This window comes from Hemicordylus capensis, chromosome 2 (assembly GCF_027244095.1).
Source record: "Hemicordylus capensis ecotype Gifberg chromosome 2, rHemCap1.1.pri, whole genome shotgun sequence".
In the NCBI taxonomy this organism is placed as follows: domain Eukaryota; kingdom Metazoa; phylum Chordata; class Lepidosauria; order Squamata; family Cordylidae; genus Hemicordylus; species Hemicordylus capensis.
Window position 1 is genome coordinate 245779931 of NC_069658.1, and position 17260 is coordinate 245797190.

Below are 17260 nucleotides of genomic sequence, written 5' to 3' on the forward strand. Positions count from 1 at the left end.
TCCATTCCTCATAGGAATTGGTTTCCAGACCCCTCACCAACTTGGTTGCCTTCTCTGAACTCACTCCAGTTTATCGAAGTTCTTCTTAAAAGGCAGGGCCCAGAACTGCAGACAGTCTTCCAAGTGAGGTCTGACCACCATTTTTAATGGTGAGGAGTTCTGTGTGCCCTTAAAAGTTGTGCAAGAGGTAGGAATGCAAGAGGTGCGTGCAGCTCTAGTGTTCCCTGGATGTTTAATTTCTACCTGCCAGTAGGATGTTAAAAGGGACAGCTATTAAAAGGGACAGAAGTTTCAATCCTTCGAGAGAACTTGCATTGAGCAAATACTCACTGCAACTCATTCTGATTTCCGTGACCTAGCATGTATGGATGAACAGGATGTCTCTGAACATGTGCAGAGTGTTTCAATCACCCAATAATTATTTGAGCCAGTGTTAATCTGTTCTTTCACCCTGAATGGGACTTTAAAAGCAAAGCTGGTAGCGGCCGGTGGAGGGGTGGCGAGAGGCACCTTTAAGAGTAAAAGAACTGGTGTTTACCTCTGCTCTCGCCGCACCTGAATGCTACTCGGAGAAGCAGTGTGCCACCCAGCACCCCCTGTGGCGGGGGATTGCCTCCCCCACTCACCTGGCTTTCACGGAGCTCAACTCCCACCCGCAGCCAGGTGAGTGGCGGAGGCGATCGCCTGCCGCAGGGGGTGCTGGGCGGCACACTGCTTCTCTGAGCAGCGTTCAGGTGCAGTGAGAGCTGAGGTAAACACCTAAATACATTTAGAGCCTTTGGATGGGGAGGTTAAAAAAACCCCGTAATAAATAAATAAAATTTTCTGCTTTGCTCAGCAGCGGCCTTACTCAGGTTCACATGCAAAAATCTGCTGCAGACTTACTACATAAATAAACATAATTTTGTAAAGTACTCAGTAGTTTGTGTCCAGAGTTTTTAAAGGAGCACCTGCTTCGATCTGGTCTGTCCTTTGAGATCTGCCAGGAAGGACCTAATCCTTAGCCCTCCAACAAAAATACAGTTGGTGTCATGCCACTCACATACCATTGTGCAGCTCTAAATTTCCTTATTTATTTATTTATTTGATTTATATCCCTCCCTTCCTAAAGTGGCTCAGGGCGGTTTACATTAAAATCAAAAACATAAACAAACATCACAATTAAACTAACAACAATTTAAAAGCAGATTAAAATTAAAACTAGATGATATTAAAAGCCAGGCTAAAAAGATGGGTCTTTAAGGCTCTCCTGAAGGCCTCCAAGGGAGAGAATCCTCTCATTATCTTATTATTAAAATGCCCTGGTGAGATGTGTACGTGACAGACCTTTGGGGAGATGGGCATATGTTCTGGCAGTGGCGGGGGGGGGCACCTTCTTGCGATCCATCCCCCCTTCCATGTTCTCCTTTCCTCCCATCCTGGACGCTGAGCAGGCCGTGAGAGATGAGGGAGAAGTGTGTCTTTGCACTGAGCCCAGCAAGGAACAGGGCCAGTCCAAGGGGTGGTGATGGTGCTGCCCCAGGCGAAGCCTCCATTGCCCCTGTGGGTGGGCATCTCCCATTGGGCAGGCAGTCCCTGTCGCCCGCTCACCTGCCTGCCCACCATTTGTTCTCCTCGCCACCCCTGCCATGGTGCGTTCATAATGACATTGCTGCGTGAAACAGCAGTGTGTTTATAACACATTACAGCAGGCCAGCTGCCCAGAAGCAACTGGCAGCAGGCAAGGTGACAAGGACAGCAAGTGGGCGCCTAGGTGGGCGATGGGTGCGAATGGACTGCCCACCCACCATAACCATAGTTTTTTCATCATCAAAACCTCCTCCCTTGCCAGCTTCCTTTCAAATGATGTCATTATTCCATAATGAAAAAAATGCCAGCTTACATTCTAGATATGTTGTGCCAAGCATTAGATGGATTTGGGCAGTTAACTGCAATCCAGAGGATATGATAGTGTGAGGAACAGCATGAACACTTTGGGGGAAGGCAGTCATATAGTTGTGCATCCAGTCTTTGTGTCAAGAGGAGAAAAACAGTTGTGCTTTGTTGTTGTTGGTTCAGCTGCTCATGGGATCAATGGGTATTTAACACATGAAAACTATCACTTTTATGCAAAGTGATGTTTTGAATGTGATTCAAACCAGTCTTTGCAATAATATATTAAATACTCCAATTAATGGAGTTTTTGCTGTAACCAACAAAATGGCTATCCCTTGGGCAGCCATTGTATTGGTGGAGTCTGTCTTTTTATAGCATTTTTTGGAGGCAGGTTAGGTTGAGAAATATGAGCAACAAAGTACTGTGCTCTGTAGAGACGCAATAGGCACAAATTCATAGGGGCATCTCTAGCAAATGACTGGGGAATCCACACCTGTTGAATTTCTGTCTGGATGCAACCCTTCCCAGCCCAATGTTCAACTGAAAGACCAAGGCAAAGTCAGGGTGCAAGAGGTCTAGTCTCTATTATAATAACATGAGATTGTATAAAGTCTTTGCAGCTTATATTGTACAGATGTTAAGATAGGACCTTAGAAATTATCTTAGAAGTTAAGGACCTTATCCTGCAATCTCCACACTTTTTAAGATCACAGGTGAAAACTCAAAGGAATTTAAAAGGATTTTGGATTACTGAATGTGGTTTCACTTCAATGTGAATCCTGTGATATAAATTAAAGAAGTCGGCTCAATGGGAGCTTTATATTATTTTCATTCTGGTGTGGGTCCTTTGGTATTTAGTTAAGTTTTCTGCTCTGGCTAAAAGTCCTCCTACATTTCAAGAATATACTTGCTTTCGCACCAGTGTGGGTTCCTTTATGCACAATATGATTTGTTGTCTGTCTGAAGCATTTTCCACACTCTAATATTTATATGGTTTCTCCCCTGTGTGAATCCTTTGATTTAAAGGAAGGGATTCACCTCAAGGGAAGTTTTTCCCACATTGCAAGCGGTGATATGGTTTCTTTCCAGTGTGAATCCTTTGGTGTGAAGTGAGGTATACATTCAAACAGAAACTCTTTCCACACTCAAAGCATTGATACGGTTTTCCTCAGTGTGAGTTCCTTGATGTACAATGAATCCTTTATTCAGTAATCTTACATTACTGATGTACATAAGTTGGTATGTCGGCAATATTGATATGACTCAGGTATCAAGCTGTACTGATGTACAGTAAGATCTTCGCTCTGTCTGAAGCATTTATGTGATTTCTCCCCAGTGGGCATCCTATGATGTAAAGTAAGGAATTTGCTCCGACTAAAGCTCTTTCCACACTCCAGTCACTGATATTGTTTCTCTCCAGTGTGCACACCTTGATGTGAACCAACTGTGAACTCCCACTGAAACGATTTCACTGAAACCTCCCAACAATCCTCCCTGGTGCTTTCCAGACTGCGAGCTTTAGCGCGGGAGGACGTAGTGTAAAGTCTCATGACTTTTAATGATTGTATTCAAAGCGTAAATAAATGAAATAAATTAGATTATTAAATAAATCTAAATAGTGATATAAATGAAATAAATTAGATTAAATTAGATTGTTGCATAGTTTGTAGTAAAGCAGAGGCCATTCATATTCCCATCCCTTATGCAGTTTGGCAGTGGGTTCCTCCGTCTTTTACAAGCAGGGACTGTTCATACAGCACGCTCTTCCTGCCCTTCTCCTGCCCCATTTTAGCCAATGGAGTTGCAGAGGGTTACCTTTGGGCAAGTAGCAAAGGATGGCATGTTGACCTTTCCCTCCCCCTCATTAAAAAAAAAAATCTTGGTGGATTTGCACAAGATCGTCAGCAGGGGGAGCAGTTTTAAACAGGCTGTCAGCTTTACCCAAGAACTCTCGGGGGGGGGGGGGTGTTGTCTATTTTTTTTTTTTTTAAGGCTGGTTATAAAGGCTGAAAATTAACTAAAATCCAACTAGAATTAACATTAATAGAGGAAGTAGTTGAGCAAAAGCAGATAAAAAAGCAATAACAAATGAAATGAAAGGAGCTAGCACTGTTAGCTTTGCACAAGAACACCTGGGGGATGGATTTAAGGCCGATTACAAAGGCTGAGAGGCAGAGATTAAAGAAGTTTTGGAAGAAGTCCAAAACACAGCGTGGCAGACGCATGTGACTAACAGGAATACTTCATTGTATCGGTGTGGCCCCTCCAAATGGCACCGCGAGGAAAATCATATACAGCGGGTTCTCAACGTTGGCTGTAGTTGCTGGCCCCAAATGGGGATTTGCCTCTGGTGGGAGGCACCTCATAAGACTTAGCTTGCCACCTGCTGCTCAGGTGATTGCCCTGTTATGTAGCTGAGAAAGGGAAACTTATCCTAGGACAATCTCTGCACAGATGCTCGATCTTCTTCTCCCAATTGGCTCAAGAAGGCTGAAATCTCCCACCCTCTTGACTGTCAGACGTCTTACGGGAGGAGCCATAGCTCAGTGATAGAGCATCTGCTTTGCATGAAGCCCCCAAGGCATGCCTTAGACTGGAAGTGGGCTGTCCTACTGTTGAGGCTAGAATCTGGAAGGCCATGTTCAGTTTTTGGCTCAAGTTGTTTTTCAGCCCTGATGGGCTTGCCCCGTTAGTCCTAGATGATTCTTTTAAGACCCAATGGAAACGGGCCATTGACAACAGATTAAGTATGTTGGGTTTTTCATCTTCAGTGATAAGACAGATGGGCCTCGAGAAGGCCTCAGATGCCATAAACCAATGCATAATGGATATTGCCAGGCAGGAGGATGTTAGTAAAATAAGATCTGGGGTTTTTATGGGGGCCCAAATTGATAGTCGGCTCCCGGCTCGATACTTGACAAAGCTATCCTTCGTTGAACACCGTAGAGCAATGACTGTGGCCAGGTTCAATGCCCTTCCTTCAGCCGTCCTGGAAGGGCGATTTCTGAAAATCCCTTATCTCCAGAGATTGTGCCTGTGTCATGCAGGAGAGGTTGAATCTACCGAACATGTGTTGTTGAATTGTTGTTTCTAAGGAGCTAAGAACAGAATTAATTTCCCCCCTTTTAAGAGATCGCAGATTGACCTCAGGTCAGGAGAAAGTGGAGTTTTTACTTGCAGACTTGGATTATTTCATCTTGACAAAAGTAGCCAAGTTTCTTTGCATTGCAGGTAAACTCTGCAGAAGACATGTTGAGAGGTTAGATGCGGGCATAGTATAGTAGGAGGGTGAACAGATTTTATCTAGACAAAATTTTTCATGTATGATACTCTTACTGTATTGTTTCTATTGCAGTTTCTTTTGATGTTTCTGAAGTGACATGTAGTTTTGTGTGTGGTTTTGTTGTATTGAGTGGCCATTGGCTGTAATAAAGTACTACTGCTACTTATACAGAAACGGGCTTTGCATGAAGAAGGCCCCAGGGCCCAGGTTCAATCCCTGGCAGCATCTCTCACCCCAAACCCTGGAAAGCTGCTTCCAGTCAATATCAAGAATACTGAACTAGAGGGACCAGGGGTCGGACGCCATATAAGAGAGCTTCATATCTTCATGGTCTGTCAGGCAGAGCCTCTTCAGGATTCAGAGAGTTTTATTTCTTGTGTTAATATTCCATACTTCCTTGATCGTGTGCCTCCCCTTTTATCACCACAACAACCCTGTGAGGTAGGATAGACTGAGAGAGTACTGGCCCCAGCGCTGCCTGAAAGAAAGAAAGAAACCCAACGGGGGTGGGGGGAGCATTGAAGTTTCACGTGCCAACTTTTCTTGCTTTACTGGTCAGTACTGGTCATGAACCCTGTTGCCTATTAAATAACTAAATACATTAAACAAGCCGACCCCGCACAGAGCATCTGTGCGCTCTTTGGGGCCAGCTACCTCTCTCTCCTCCCGCCTCAGTCTCCGGCCGGGCCGAGTGCGGCCGCCATCACGGCCGGGTCCGCCGCTACCTCGCATCCGGGCCTGCCGCCGCCTCCGTGGCCGCGCCGGACCCACCGCCACACTGGACCTACCGCCTTATCTCGCCTCTGCGGCTGCCCGACCATAGCCCACTTGTGGGACCTTTATTTACTCTAAGTCCTTTTAGCACTGCACCACCAACAACAAAGTAGCCCCAGGAAGCAGACGCAGACACCAGCTGGTTTTACTCAGTCAAGGATCCATGTTTATTATAGCCAATAAAACAGCAAGCTAGCTTCTAACTCATACACGCACACATGCACACACACATACTCACCCAGCCCCACTCCAAAGGTGATCAGTCTTTGAAAGGGGTGTTGGAAGAAGCGTAGAGGCCTCGCTTGGGATGTTAGTGCTTCTCAGGGGTCTTCTGGTTTCCTGCCTGACTTATAAAGGGAAGTTTCCAGTCCAGTTCCGGTTGGTACATTTGCAGTCCACTTTCATCTCTGTGATTACAAGACATACCCATCCTGTCTCCTTCAGCTCTTTCTTCCCTTGTAACGTCACTGGCAGTCCTCCCTGGTTCTCTTTGGGCCTTGGCGTCTTTCCAAACATTGTCTGTGTTAGAGAGGGAATGGGGACTGGGGCGCTCTTCATGTTGCTCACTCATGTGTTCCTCCATACATACCATTCGTAAGTACTACCTAAGCATTCCAATTTGTCAAGATCACATGGCTCATTGGGTTACAGAAGTGAGCTAGTACAATTGATACATTGCTTCTTATCTTTAGATTAAGAGCTTGCAGTTCAGCTAGTTATTTCTACGTTAAACATTAATACATTGCTTATTGTTAATATATTCCTGCATCTTTATAACTTGCTAGTTAGCCAAGTACATTATATATCACTACTATTACAAAGCTAGCATAATTCTACACACTACTGTCGCCGTGGCTGCCCGGCAAGCCAATTCTCCCGCAGCCCGGGCATGCCACCGCCGCGCCCTGGCCCGCCACCACTGCGCCAGGCCCGCCGTCTTGCCTTCGCAGCTGCCCAGCCGCCAATTCTCCTGGGTGCGCCTTAGCCAATCAGGCACCCCCGCAGCCCAGCCAATCAGCTGGGCTGCTGGGACGCACATTCGAAAGGCACACCCAGGAGAATTATATATATAGATAAAAATAAATAAGATCATCTGGGGCTTTGGAATATGCTCCCTGTTGAAATAAGAGCATCTTCTTCTCAGCTTGTTTTTAGGAAGACCTTCAAGATACACCCGTTTTCTCAGGCTTTTAATGAAATTAATTTTAAACTGTTTTGTTTTTATCTTATGAGATTCCCCCCCCCACTTCTTATTTTGTGAAATTTTAAGAGTTTTTACTCTGTTTTATATTTGTTGTGTGTTAAATCCTGTACTCCAGCTAGAGATGCACATATCGGGTGGTATAAAAATATGATAGATCGATAAAATATCACTTCCTGTGTGTGCACGAGTGCGCACACACCATAACAGCTTAAAATATATGGCACAGTATGAGTTAGCTGCTGCAAGACTTAAGAACACCCCCTTCCGGATAGAAGCTGAAGGAAATAAAAGAATTTACTGACCAGTCCTGGGGGATAGAGGTGGAGTTATGTATCCCTCACAGCAAGTGTCCCTAAAAGGGAAAAGTGCCATGCTTGGGAATAGTGAGAGCTCTGTGCAGATCTACCCACACAGGTGTGTAATTTGGACAGCCCAGTCTCCCTTTCAGGAAGCAAACATCCCACTTCCTGCTCTCAGGCCAGTAGCCTTGTTCAGACATTATACAAATACGACAAATATTTATATACCACTTTTCAACAAAAGTTCCCAAAGCAGTTTACATAGATATACATACATAAAATGGCTCCTTGTCCCCAAAGGGCTCACAATCTATAACATAAGATAGACACCAGCATCAGCCACTGGAGGGATGCTGTGCTGGGGATGGATAGGGCCAGTTGCTCTCCCCCTGCTCAATAAAGCGAATCACCACTTTCAAGGGCCAGTTGATCTCCCCCTGCTCAGTAAAGTGAATTACCACTTTCAAAAGGAGCCTCTTTCCTCAGTTAGCAAGGGACAACATTATAATGTTGTATAGATGACCATACAAAGGCACATGTTTTTGTGTGAACGACACTACCTCATTCATGTTAAAAATGAAATGAAGTGACAGAGGCAGTACAGGCCCTCTCAGATGCATGAAACAAATAAGTGTACTGCTGAACCTGCATTCAGCATAACATGTGGATGACTGTATCTGTGTACAGATCTGTACGAGTGTACACTGTACACGTGTATGAGTGTTGAACGTAACATGTGAATAGGGCTAGTGAATATTCAACACAATCTCTTCTGTACTGCTTTCCAGTTCCAATTTCATCTGCTAAAATGCCTTCATCTACTGCAACCTCATCAGCTGCTATGACTGTGTCTCACCTGAAACGTGGTAAGTATGGTTTTTCTTGGGCTGTGGGAGACAGTTTGGAATAGTTCACATTGTTGCAAGGTAGAGGCTGTGTGCACACAACTGATTTCAAGACTGCCCTTACTTGCACAGATATTTCTCGGAGGATGCCAATGCTAGGAAGAATGAATTGCTCTTAGGACTCTCTGGACAAGTTACTTTGATTAAGCAACCATTTATTGGCTAAATGAAGGGAGGCTTTGGCTTACCTATAATTTTTTTTAATTAAGAAAACGAAAAACCGCAAGCACCCTAGGAACATAGGAAGCTGCCATATACTGAGTCAAACCATCGGTCTATCTAGCTCAGTATTGTCTTCGCAGACTGGCAGCAGCTTCTCCAAGGTTGCAGGCAGGAATCTCTCTCAGCCCTATCTTGGAGATGCTGCCAGGTAGGGAACTTGGAACCTTCTGCTCTTCCCAGAGTGGCTCCATCCCCTGAGGGGAATCTCTTGCAGTGCACACACTTCTAGTCTCCCATTCAGATGCAACCAGGGCAGACCCTGCTTAGCTAAGGGGACAAGTCATGCTTGCAGCCACAAGACCAGCTCTCCTCTCCTCAATTTATATACCCTAAATCCTTTAGATACACAAGTAGGCCAAGTCTACTTGCTCATTTTGCGAACAATTTAAAGCACTTATCCTGGCTGCTAGAGCTGTCCTGTTACTTCTGGGAAGGGGGATTAAGTTGCCCAGTTGAGCAGGCAAAGTGAAAGAAACCCAATACAAACTGCAGTACAACAACAGAATGGGGCAAGTCACATGATCGTCCTGGGCGGGCTGAGAGGGCGCAAGGGGAAGGCTGCACTTAACCTCCCTTCCCCCCAGACAACCAAACTGTCCTCCATCAGTGTGCTTCCTGCGCGCCCACACGGACAGCCCTGCTCTGTGAAGCACAGAGCAGGGCGGAGGGATCTGGCACCGGAACTACTTGTTCCGGCCTCCAGGCATCCCTCAATGCAACGCACAGCACACAAGCGTTGCATTGGGGATTCTTCCCCATCAGACTGGCACGCTATGCGCCCGTTTCTGTGACTCCTCGGGTTGCACACAGCCTGAGGAATCTCATGATATCTGGAAGCCAGGTTAAGGGTGCGAGAACACCCTTAACCTCAGCTAAAAGCCGGGTTTGTGAAGGGGGTTAGGCCTTCACAAACCCGGCGGGGAGCGGAGGGATCCGTGAGGATTCTTTCGCTTCTCACGACCAGCCTAACCCTGCTTGGCGCAGGCCAGGCAGGGTAAGGCTGGTCGTGAGAATAGCTTCAATGTGTGTACAAGGTGGATAGGAGGGAGAATTGCCAAATAACTGTGAAATAGTTACACTGGCTGCCAATAGGCTTCCGGGCAAAATACAAAGTGCTAGTTATAAAGGCCTAAATGGCTTAGGCCCTGGCTATTGTAAGAGAACTCCTTCTTCATTATGACCCCCACCGGCTATTGAGGTCATCTGGAGAGGTCCATCTCCAGTTGCCGCCAGCTCGGCTGGTGGCCACACGGGGACGGGCTTTCTCGGTTGCTGCCCCGAGACTGTGGAATGCGCTTCCTCCCTACTCCCTAGAGCAGGGGTGGGGAACCTTGGCACTCCAGCTGTTGTTGAACTACAACTCCCAGCATCCCCAGCCTTGTGGCTGGGGATGGTGGGAGTTGTAGTTCAAAAACAGCTGGAGTGCCAAGGTTCCCCACCCCTGCCCTAGAGCCAGCATGGTGTAGTGGTTAGAGTGCTGGACTAGGACCGGGGAAACATGAGTTCAAATCCCCATTTAGCCATGAGACTTGCTGGGTGACTCTGGGCCAGTCACTTCTGTCTCAGCCTAACCTACTTCACAGGGTTGTTGTGAGGAGAAACTTAAGTATGTAGTACACTGCTCTGGGCTCCTTGGAGGAAGAGCCGGATATAAAATGTAAATAATAGTAATAATAATACTGAGATACGATCCTCCCCATCTCTGACAATTTTTAAAAAGCATTTGAAAACCCACCTCTTCACCCAAGCTTTTTCAGTTCTTTAAAATTTTAAGGTTTTTGTGGGTGATTTTTAAATTAAATTGTTTTAAGTTTTTGTATATGTTTTAACTTGTTTTATGCTATTGTTGACCGCCCAGAGATAAAAGTTTGGGGTGGTGTACAAATTTGATAAATAAATAAATAAATAAACAATAAATAAAATAACAGAATCTAAATTCTGTCACATAACCAGGGATCATAAAAACAGGGTTTTGGACGGGGTCTTTCCCCAGCCCTACGTAGAGATGCTACCTGGGACCTTCTGCATGCAAAGCAGATGCTCTACCATTGAGCTATGGCCCCACCCCAAAAGGTGGCATATATGGGTCTCCCATCCAGGCACTGACCACACCAAGATCTGCTTGGCTTCACCAAGGTGGCTTTATCGTAGAGAGCATTATGCCAGTTTTGAAATATATTGTGATGAGCGACAGAGTGAAATCCCTAAGCAGAGGAGGTGTGCACGGTGAATAGAATAGACTTCTATTCATCTTCTTTATTGGGCCACTGATGAAGACCAGGAGAGGCTGAAATGCATCTGGCCAATAGCTTATTACTCATTACTCTGTTTGTCAACCGTTCATTACTGGCAAATAGGCCATGTGAGACTTTGGAATTTATCACTCTTATTACTCATTTTATTATGTTTGCTGTTAATCTTCATGTCAAGTGCACATTGAGTACTATATGTTTATACACCTTTTTTGTAAACTTGGGGAGATTTTGTTGCTTTTTGATATTTTGAGACCACTGTTTGAATAACTAACTGCATCCATTTACTATATAATGTCCTGGTTTTAAGCATTTCACTTAGGGTATTTCTCCACACCTTCCCCCATAAGGCCAAAAGAGGGCTGGCATGCAGAGGCACTGGCTGCTTTTGGTGATGTGTTAGTTTTGTGTTGTTCTGCCACAAAACAAGTCCTGCATATGCAAAGGATTGCCATTGTAGAATATCTTTGTGTACAGTTCAGGCACCCTAGTAATAGAATTTAGAGGGAGTAAAAGAGCACCATTTTGTCCTGGCCATACCTCAGTCCTAAACATTGTGTGTCATTGAGAGAAGGAAGAGCGGGGTATAAATGTAAAAATAATAATAATAATAATCTGCTTGCCATTTCTCTAACCTACTGTACAACTCATCTATTTCAGGTTGGTTGGTTGGTTATGCTGCTGCTATTACTGCTTTTCTGGATTTTTTTTTTAAACTCTACATTCAGCTTACCTCAGCAGCAGTCTGACCCATGTACCTGCAGCTGCTTCTGCCTGGAACATCATCACCAACTGCCAAGGACAGAAGACTTTGAAGTTCACCTGACGGACCAATTCTGTGAGTGTATGTCCTTTCCATCAGCCAGCCCTCCAAGTCCATCTGCAGCTCCTTCTGTCCCCTCTCTACAGAGACAGGATCTGGAACCTAGGCTGTGACATCAGTTGCAAGGACCAAAACACACCAGCACTTTTCTAACTGTATTGTGTCTTTGGCTCTTCAAGCTCCTTTACAACTAAAATAATGTGAGGTAATTGCCAGGACCAAAACACACCAGCACTTTTCTAACTGTACCGTGTCTTTGGCTCTTCAAGCTAAAACTATGTGAAGTATAATTTATATATGTATTATATAAATTTATATTTTTATTATATAAGCTAGCTGGGCCCGGCACAGAGCATCTGCACCTCTGATGCCCGCCCAGCCCACTTCTCCTTGCCCCGCCTGTGGTTTCTGGCCGGCTTTCAAGCCAGCCCGTCCCCTCCTGCTGCTGCCTCTTCGTCCCAGCGGCCGGGGCCGCTGCCGCCACCTCCTCACCCTTTAAGAAAAAAGGGAACTTTAAGAAACACGAAAGGGAACCTTAAGAAAAAGAGGATTTTTAAAAGAAAAAATCGCAGATTCCATGTGCATGCTGACAGCGCGTGGGGCTTTTTGGGATGCACACCGCCCCAGCAAGAAGCTGGAAGGGATGGCAGAGAGTAGCTAAGCAGCTGTGCACCTTTTTCTTAAAGTTCCCTTTCGAATTTCCCTTACTGTGCTCGAACTGTGGTTCGGGCACATCCCTACATTCTAGTCTGTGAATGGAGAAAGTGACAGTTATGAGATCCCTGGTGCTATGCAGATAGAAGCAGAATAGTTCTTGATTCCTGGGATAACGAGGGCAGGGGATCAGCTGCTGAGGAGATAGTTGAAGAGCCAGTTTTTAAAAGTTTCGATAACGACGCTGAATGTTTATATATCGCTTTCAGTTCCAGTATTATTCTGTTTCATGATTACACCGTATATACATATTGAAGTATTTGTGCAAAATGAAGTTATGCTTCCAGATATTGTTGAATTTAAATCCTACAAATTCCACACTATCCTTTTACTTCACTTTTGCAAGGATACTAATAATAAAATATTCTACTGCATATGTTTAATTTCTTGAGCTGTCAGTGTAATCTACACAAAATGACTTTGCCCAGTCAATGACCGGCCTCACCTATTAGTATGAAATATTTCCACATATAAACATACTGTTTAAAGCTTTCTTATAGAGTTCTTATTTTAAATAGCTTTACTTCTATGAGGCCAATTCACTAGAACTCTGTGTAGAACTGAGCGCCCCCCTCCGACTTTTTGTGCCTTTTATGCCTTTTAATGACTTTTACTATTTCTCAGGCATTTAGGCCCTCATGCTTTTGGTGTATTATCTGTTTTTTAGTATTTTAGTCCTTTTAGTATTAATATGTACCATTTTATATGTAATCACTTTTTATCTACTCTCACTTTTAACATGTAATCACCCTTATACTTTATGCTGAGATACACACACCCCAACAGCTGTCACAGCAACCCCCCCCCCCAAGGCCACCGCTGCCCTCGCTGGGCAGCAAGTCATTTTTTTAAAACTAAAAATTGAACACCCTCCACCAGGCCCTGTTTGAGGGGTGCCAAAGCCAAACATGCCCAGTCCCATTCGAATCTGGTTTGGATTTGAACCGAACTGGGCAAACCGGTTTTGTGCACGTCCCTACTAGTTTCTATACTCTCTTGTATGGCATGGGGATTTTTCATTACAAATTTAAATCCACTACAGATCGCCTCAATAGATAGCACCATTTTTAGCCACCTTCAGTTCTACACAATCAACCAACCAACATTACGGTCACAGACTCCTCGCTTGCTGGCCTCTTTCCCCTTGGTTTCCCACAGGCCTGTTTTGGCCCTCTGTGAGTGTGCGGTGGCCATTTTGAGGCCACGCGCATGCAGCCCATGTGCAACCACTCGAGTGCGGACAAGTTCTAATTAGAACCAGTTTGCACATTCCTAGAATCATAGACTCTATATCAGTCTAGAACACTTGGGAGGACGACTTTCTGTCACTCCCATGCCTCTGTCACAGCAGTTCTTCCCATGGCTGGAAAAAGCTTTTCAGCATGCTTCAGGCAGGTTCAGCAGCAAGTAAGTATGGAGGAATAGCTGGTTTTCTGGCAAATGCGTGCTCCTGCTACTTGCTCCCCTTCCATGTTGGCTGAACCCGGCCATGTTGAGTACCCACTTCTACCTGACATTCTCTTCCTCAACTTCAAATATAGAGTATGGATTTCTGGGGAGTGTTGGGTAGAGGTGGGCACCTGACATTGTCGGGTTCAGATGACACGGAATGGGCAGAAGCGCATGCTCACCAGAAACCAGCAGTTTCTCCGTACTTACTTGCTGCTGTTATATGTGAACCTGCCCTTCAAATGATCTATCCCATCTCCTTTCTCTAGAGGGCATGGACTGTAGATCAGGGGTGGAGCAAAAGATACCAATTTAACTTCCTGACATCAAGTTAAAAAATTCTCTCGGCACTAGAGTTGCCATGCCCCCCAAAATTCCAGGTTTTACTTGGATTTTAAACCTCTCACCCAGATTGCTTAGTGCTCCCAGATTTGCTCGGATTTCAACTATCTTTTTTTTTTTTTTAAAGCTAAGCTCTAGCCCTTGTAGAAGTGGAGTTATGGAGCAAAACGTGCAGTTACTATTCTGCTCAAGAATTATTTTAAAACCGAATTACATAATATGCAAGTTAGGTACCCGGATTTGGAAAGTCAGAATATGGCAACCCTACGAGTCGGCACCTTGTTGTATTTTCAACCATTCTTAGAAAATGCAGCCACTCTAGATTTAGGAACATAGGAAGCTGCCATATACTGAGTCAGACCATTGGTCTATCTAGCTCAGTATTGTCTTCATAGACTGGCAGCAGCTTCTCCAAGGTTGCAGGCAGGAATCTCTCTCAGCCCTATCTTGCAGACAAGCGCTATCTCGGGAAGAAAGATGACAGACTCATTGTGTCTGCTGAGAGAACTTTTTTTCTCTATACAGAATGAAAGTTGGAAAGGTCACCTCCTCTTATTGGATCAAGTTAAGGCCTTTGACAAAGTGAACCACAATTATCTGTGGACATTGTTGAAAGCTAAAGGTATCCCACCCCTTTTCGTTACTTGGATACAGCTGCTCTATACGAATGCAAAGGTGACACCACAGATTAATGGATGGCGGGGCGACCCGATCACTTTGCATCCGGGTGTCCGCCAAGGATGCCCACTGAGCCCATTACTTTATGTTTTGGCCTTGGATCCGATCCTGATCAGGATTCAGAGAGAACCCCATCTGCAAGGACTCTCGGTCTCTATCCCCCCGCCCTGTGAGACCTTCCCGGGAGGGAGGAGGAGGGAGAGTGATGGGATAGCCGAACCACCTGTCCACTCAGAACCGCATTCTGAGTTTAAGGTAAAATTTGTAGCTCATGCCGATGATGTTACATTACTGTTATCGAATGAAAATGAAATCCCTGTAATACTAAACCTCTTCTGGGAATATGGCAAGATCTCGGGCTCAGAATTAAATGCTGACAAAAGCGTATTTGTTAAAATGGACCCCGGACGCCAGCAACTCTCGTGCCTACCCATCTCTGAATGTAAAAGCGAAGGGGCCCCAGAGTCCAAACTGAAGTGGGTAGATAGAGTAAACATTTTGGGGATTGAATATGGGATTAAGGAAAAACCCTGGGGGGGAAATTGGACAGATTGGGAAGAAAAAGTAATGCTTAAAATCACCATGTGGAAAAAATGGAGCCTTGCCATGTACCAGAAAGCGGTTTACATCCGGACTTACCTGATACCCCTGGTGCATAACCTGGCGGTAGTCTATCCTCCCCCGCTCGATCACCTTCGTAGAGTTGAAAGCCAGATCTTCCGTCTAGTATGGCACACAGCGTCCTTCCCTTTGGCCAGTGCGGTAGCATTTAAGGAGGTTGAGCGGGGAGGCCTAGCCCTACCTGCCCTGCAACCCTATTTTGTAACTGAATTCATGTCCTACAGTTTTGGAAACTGGATTTTCGTGAATGTCCATGATATGTCCAACCTCCTGCAAAAAACCTGGGTCTCGCTTTTTGCTCTGCGTTGGCGCAAGTCAGCATGGGGCATAGCATGGTGGGGGAAAGGATCTTTCAAGGGCAATATCACACAAGTATTAAAAAGAGAACACCCAGACTACTTGAGAGATTTGTTATTCACACTTAAAAAATGGAAGGTTGAACCGGATCTATTTAAAGGATCCTCCTCAATTAAGCAGCTAAGGAAAACAATTTATGGAGAGATTCTAGAAGTGGGTTTCTTAAAACCTGATTTAGAACGTAAATGCTACAAACACCGCACTTCACAGTACTTGTTGCAACCCGATCACCCTATGCCTTTCCATTTATGGGAAACAAGGTGGCGCTTATACCATCAAGTACTACCACTTAATGCGGCTAAGCCATGGCTCCCAGAGGACCAGCAAGAGTGCCCTAAAATCACCTGCAAACAGAAAGCTAGTGAGCTAGGCAAAACATTCAGGGAAACCCACTCACATTTCTTAAAAGAGTGTGTGGTAGCCAAAAGAGTATGGCAGGGAGTAAGCAAGCTGTTAGAGTGGCCTGATTTGGAAAAACAGACTTGGGAAGAAGTAACCTCGGGTTTGAGCGATAGAACCTCCTTTCGAGGTCCCAGAAAGAAACCTTCAAGGAAACGGGACGGAACGGGTGCCCCCATACTAGGGAACTGGAACGTTCCCCTTCTCGTAATCAGGTTAGTAAACTTGTATGTCATTTATGCAATGCTCGTGCATAGGAATAGGGAGGGAAGACGTGACCAAGAGGTTCACGCAGATGAGACAGTAAATCTCTTCTGGAAAAGTTTGTATGGTTATGTGCAAAGAGACAAGTGTATCTCTTCTAAACAGCAATGGGACAAATTGTGGAAATGGATGTAAGACGTAAACCCCCCCCCCGCATTACCTGATGTGCCTTGTAATCCCCCACCCCCCGAGTTACAGTACTACCTGCATATACTTCATAACCTTATGGGTTTCCAAATTCTTGTGTGTAAATCTTTGTATATATATGATGTACAAACAACCACTTTGTATATAATCCTATATAATAAAACCCTAAGTGAGTGTCCGTGGCCTTGGAACGTTGGGGATCTGCGTCCCTGTCTCCCTGGGCTGTTCTGGGCCTGCGCGAAGCGCAGGCCCAGAACAGCCCAAGGGAGACAGGACCGCAGATGCCAGTGTCCCAAAGCCATGGGCGGCCATTTGGCAACAAACACCCGACCTCCTGCCGCGGTCCCACGGGCGGCCATTACGGCCCAATCGCTGCCCGCCCGCCCGCCACAACCGTCCCGGCCCCACCGGCGGCCATTTCGGCCAAATCCCCGGTCCTCCTTTCACAGCCCCACGGGCGGCCATTTCCACCCAAGCACTGCCGGTGGCTGCCCTCCCTCCCAACTCCCAACTCCTCCTTACCCCGGCCATGTCCGTCGGGCAAAAAACTGCTTAATTTCAGAGAGAGAGAGGAGCTCGCAAGCAGAGCTCCTCTCTTTGCAATGGCTCTGCCCGAACTGACACTAGGGAGGCAAAGGACGCAATAGGCGTG

General features: G+C 45.6%; 1 protein-coding gene across 7 annotated transcripts in view; it reads left to right on the plus strand.

The window, feature by feature from the left end:
• The window catches only part of LOC128342621 (uncharacterized), a 36187-nt gene extending 19131 nt beyond the window's left edge, over window positions 1-17056 (plus strand). For 6 of the 7 annotated variants that reach the window (XM_053290152.1, XM_053290156.1, XM_053290153.1 and 3 more), the window contains 2 exons: window positions 8224-8301; window positions 11475-17056. In XM_053290152.1, the coding sequence (XP_053146127.1) occupies window positions 14620-16596 (1977 nt within the window). In that variant the 5' untranslated portion in view covers window positions 8224-8301; window positions 11475-14619 and the 3' untranslated portion in view covers window positions 16597-17056. The remainder of the gene's footprint in view (window positions 1-8223; window positions 8302-11474) is intronic. The other variant, XM_053290159.1, reaches the window with a different exon arrangement.
• The last annotated feature ends 204 nt before the right edge of the window (window positions 17057-17260 follow it).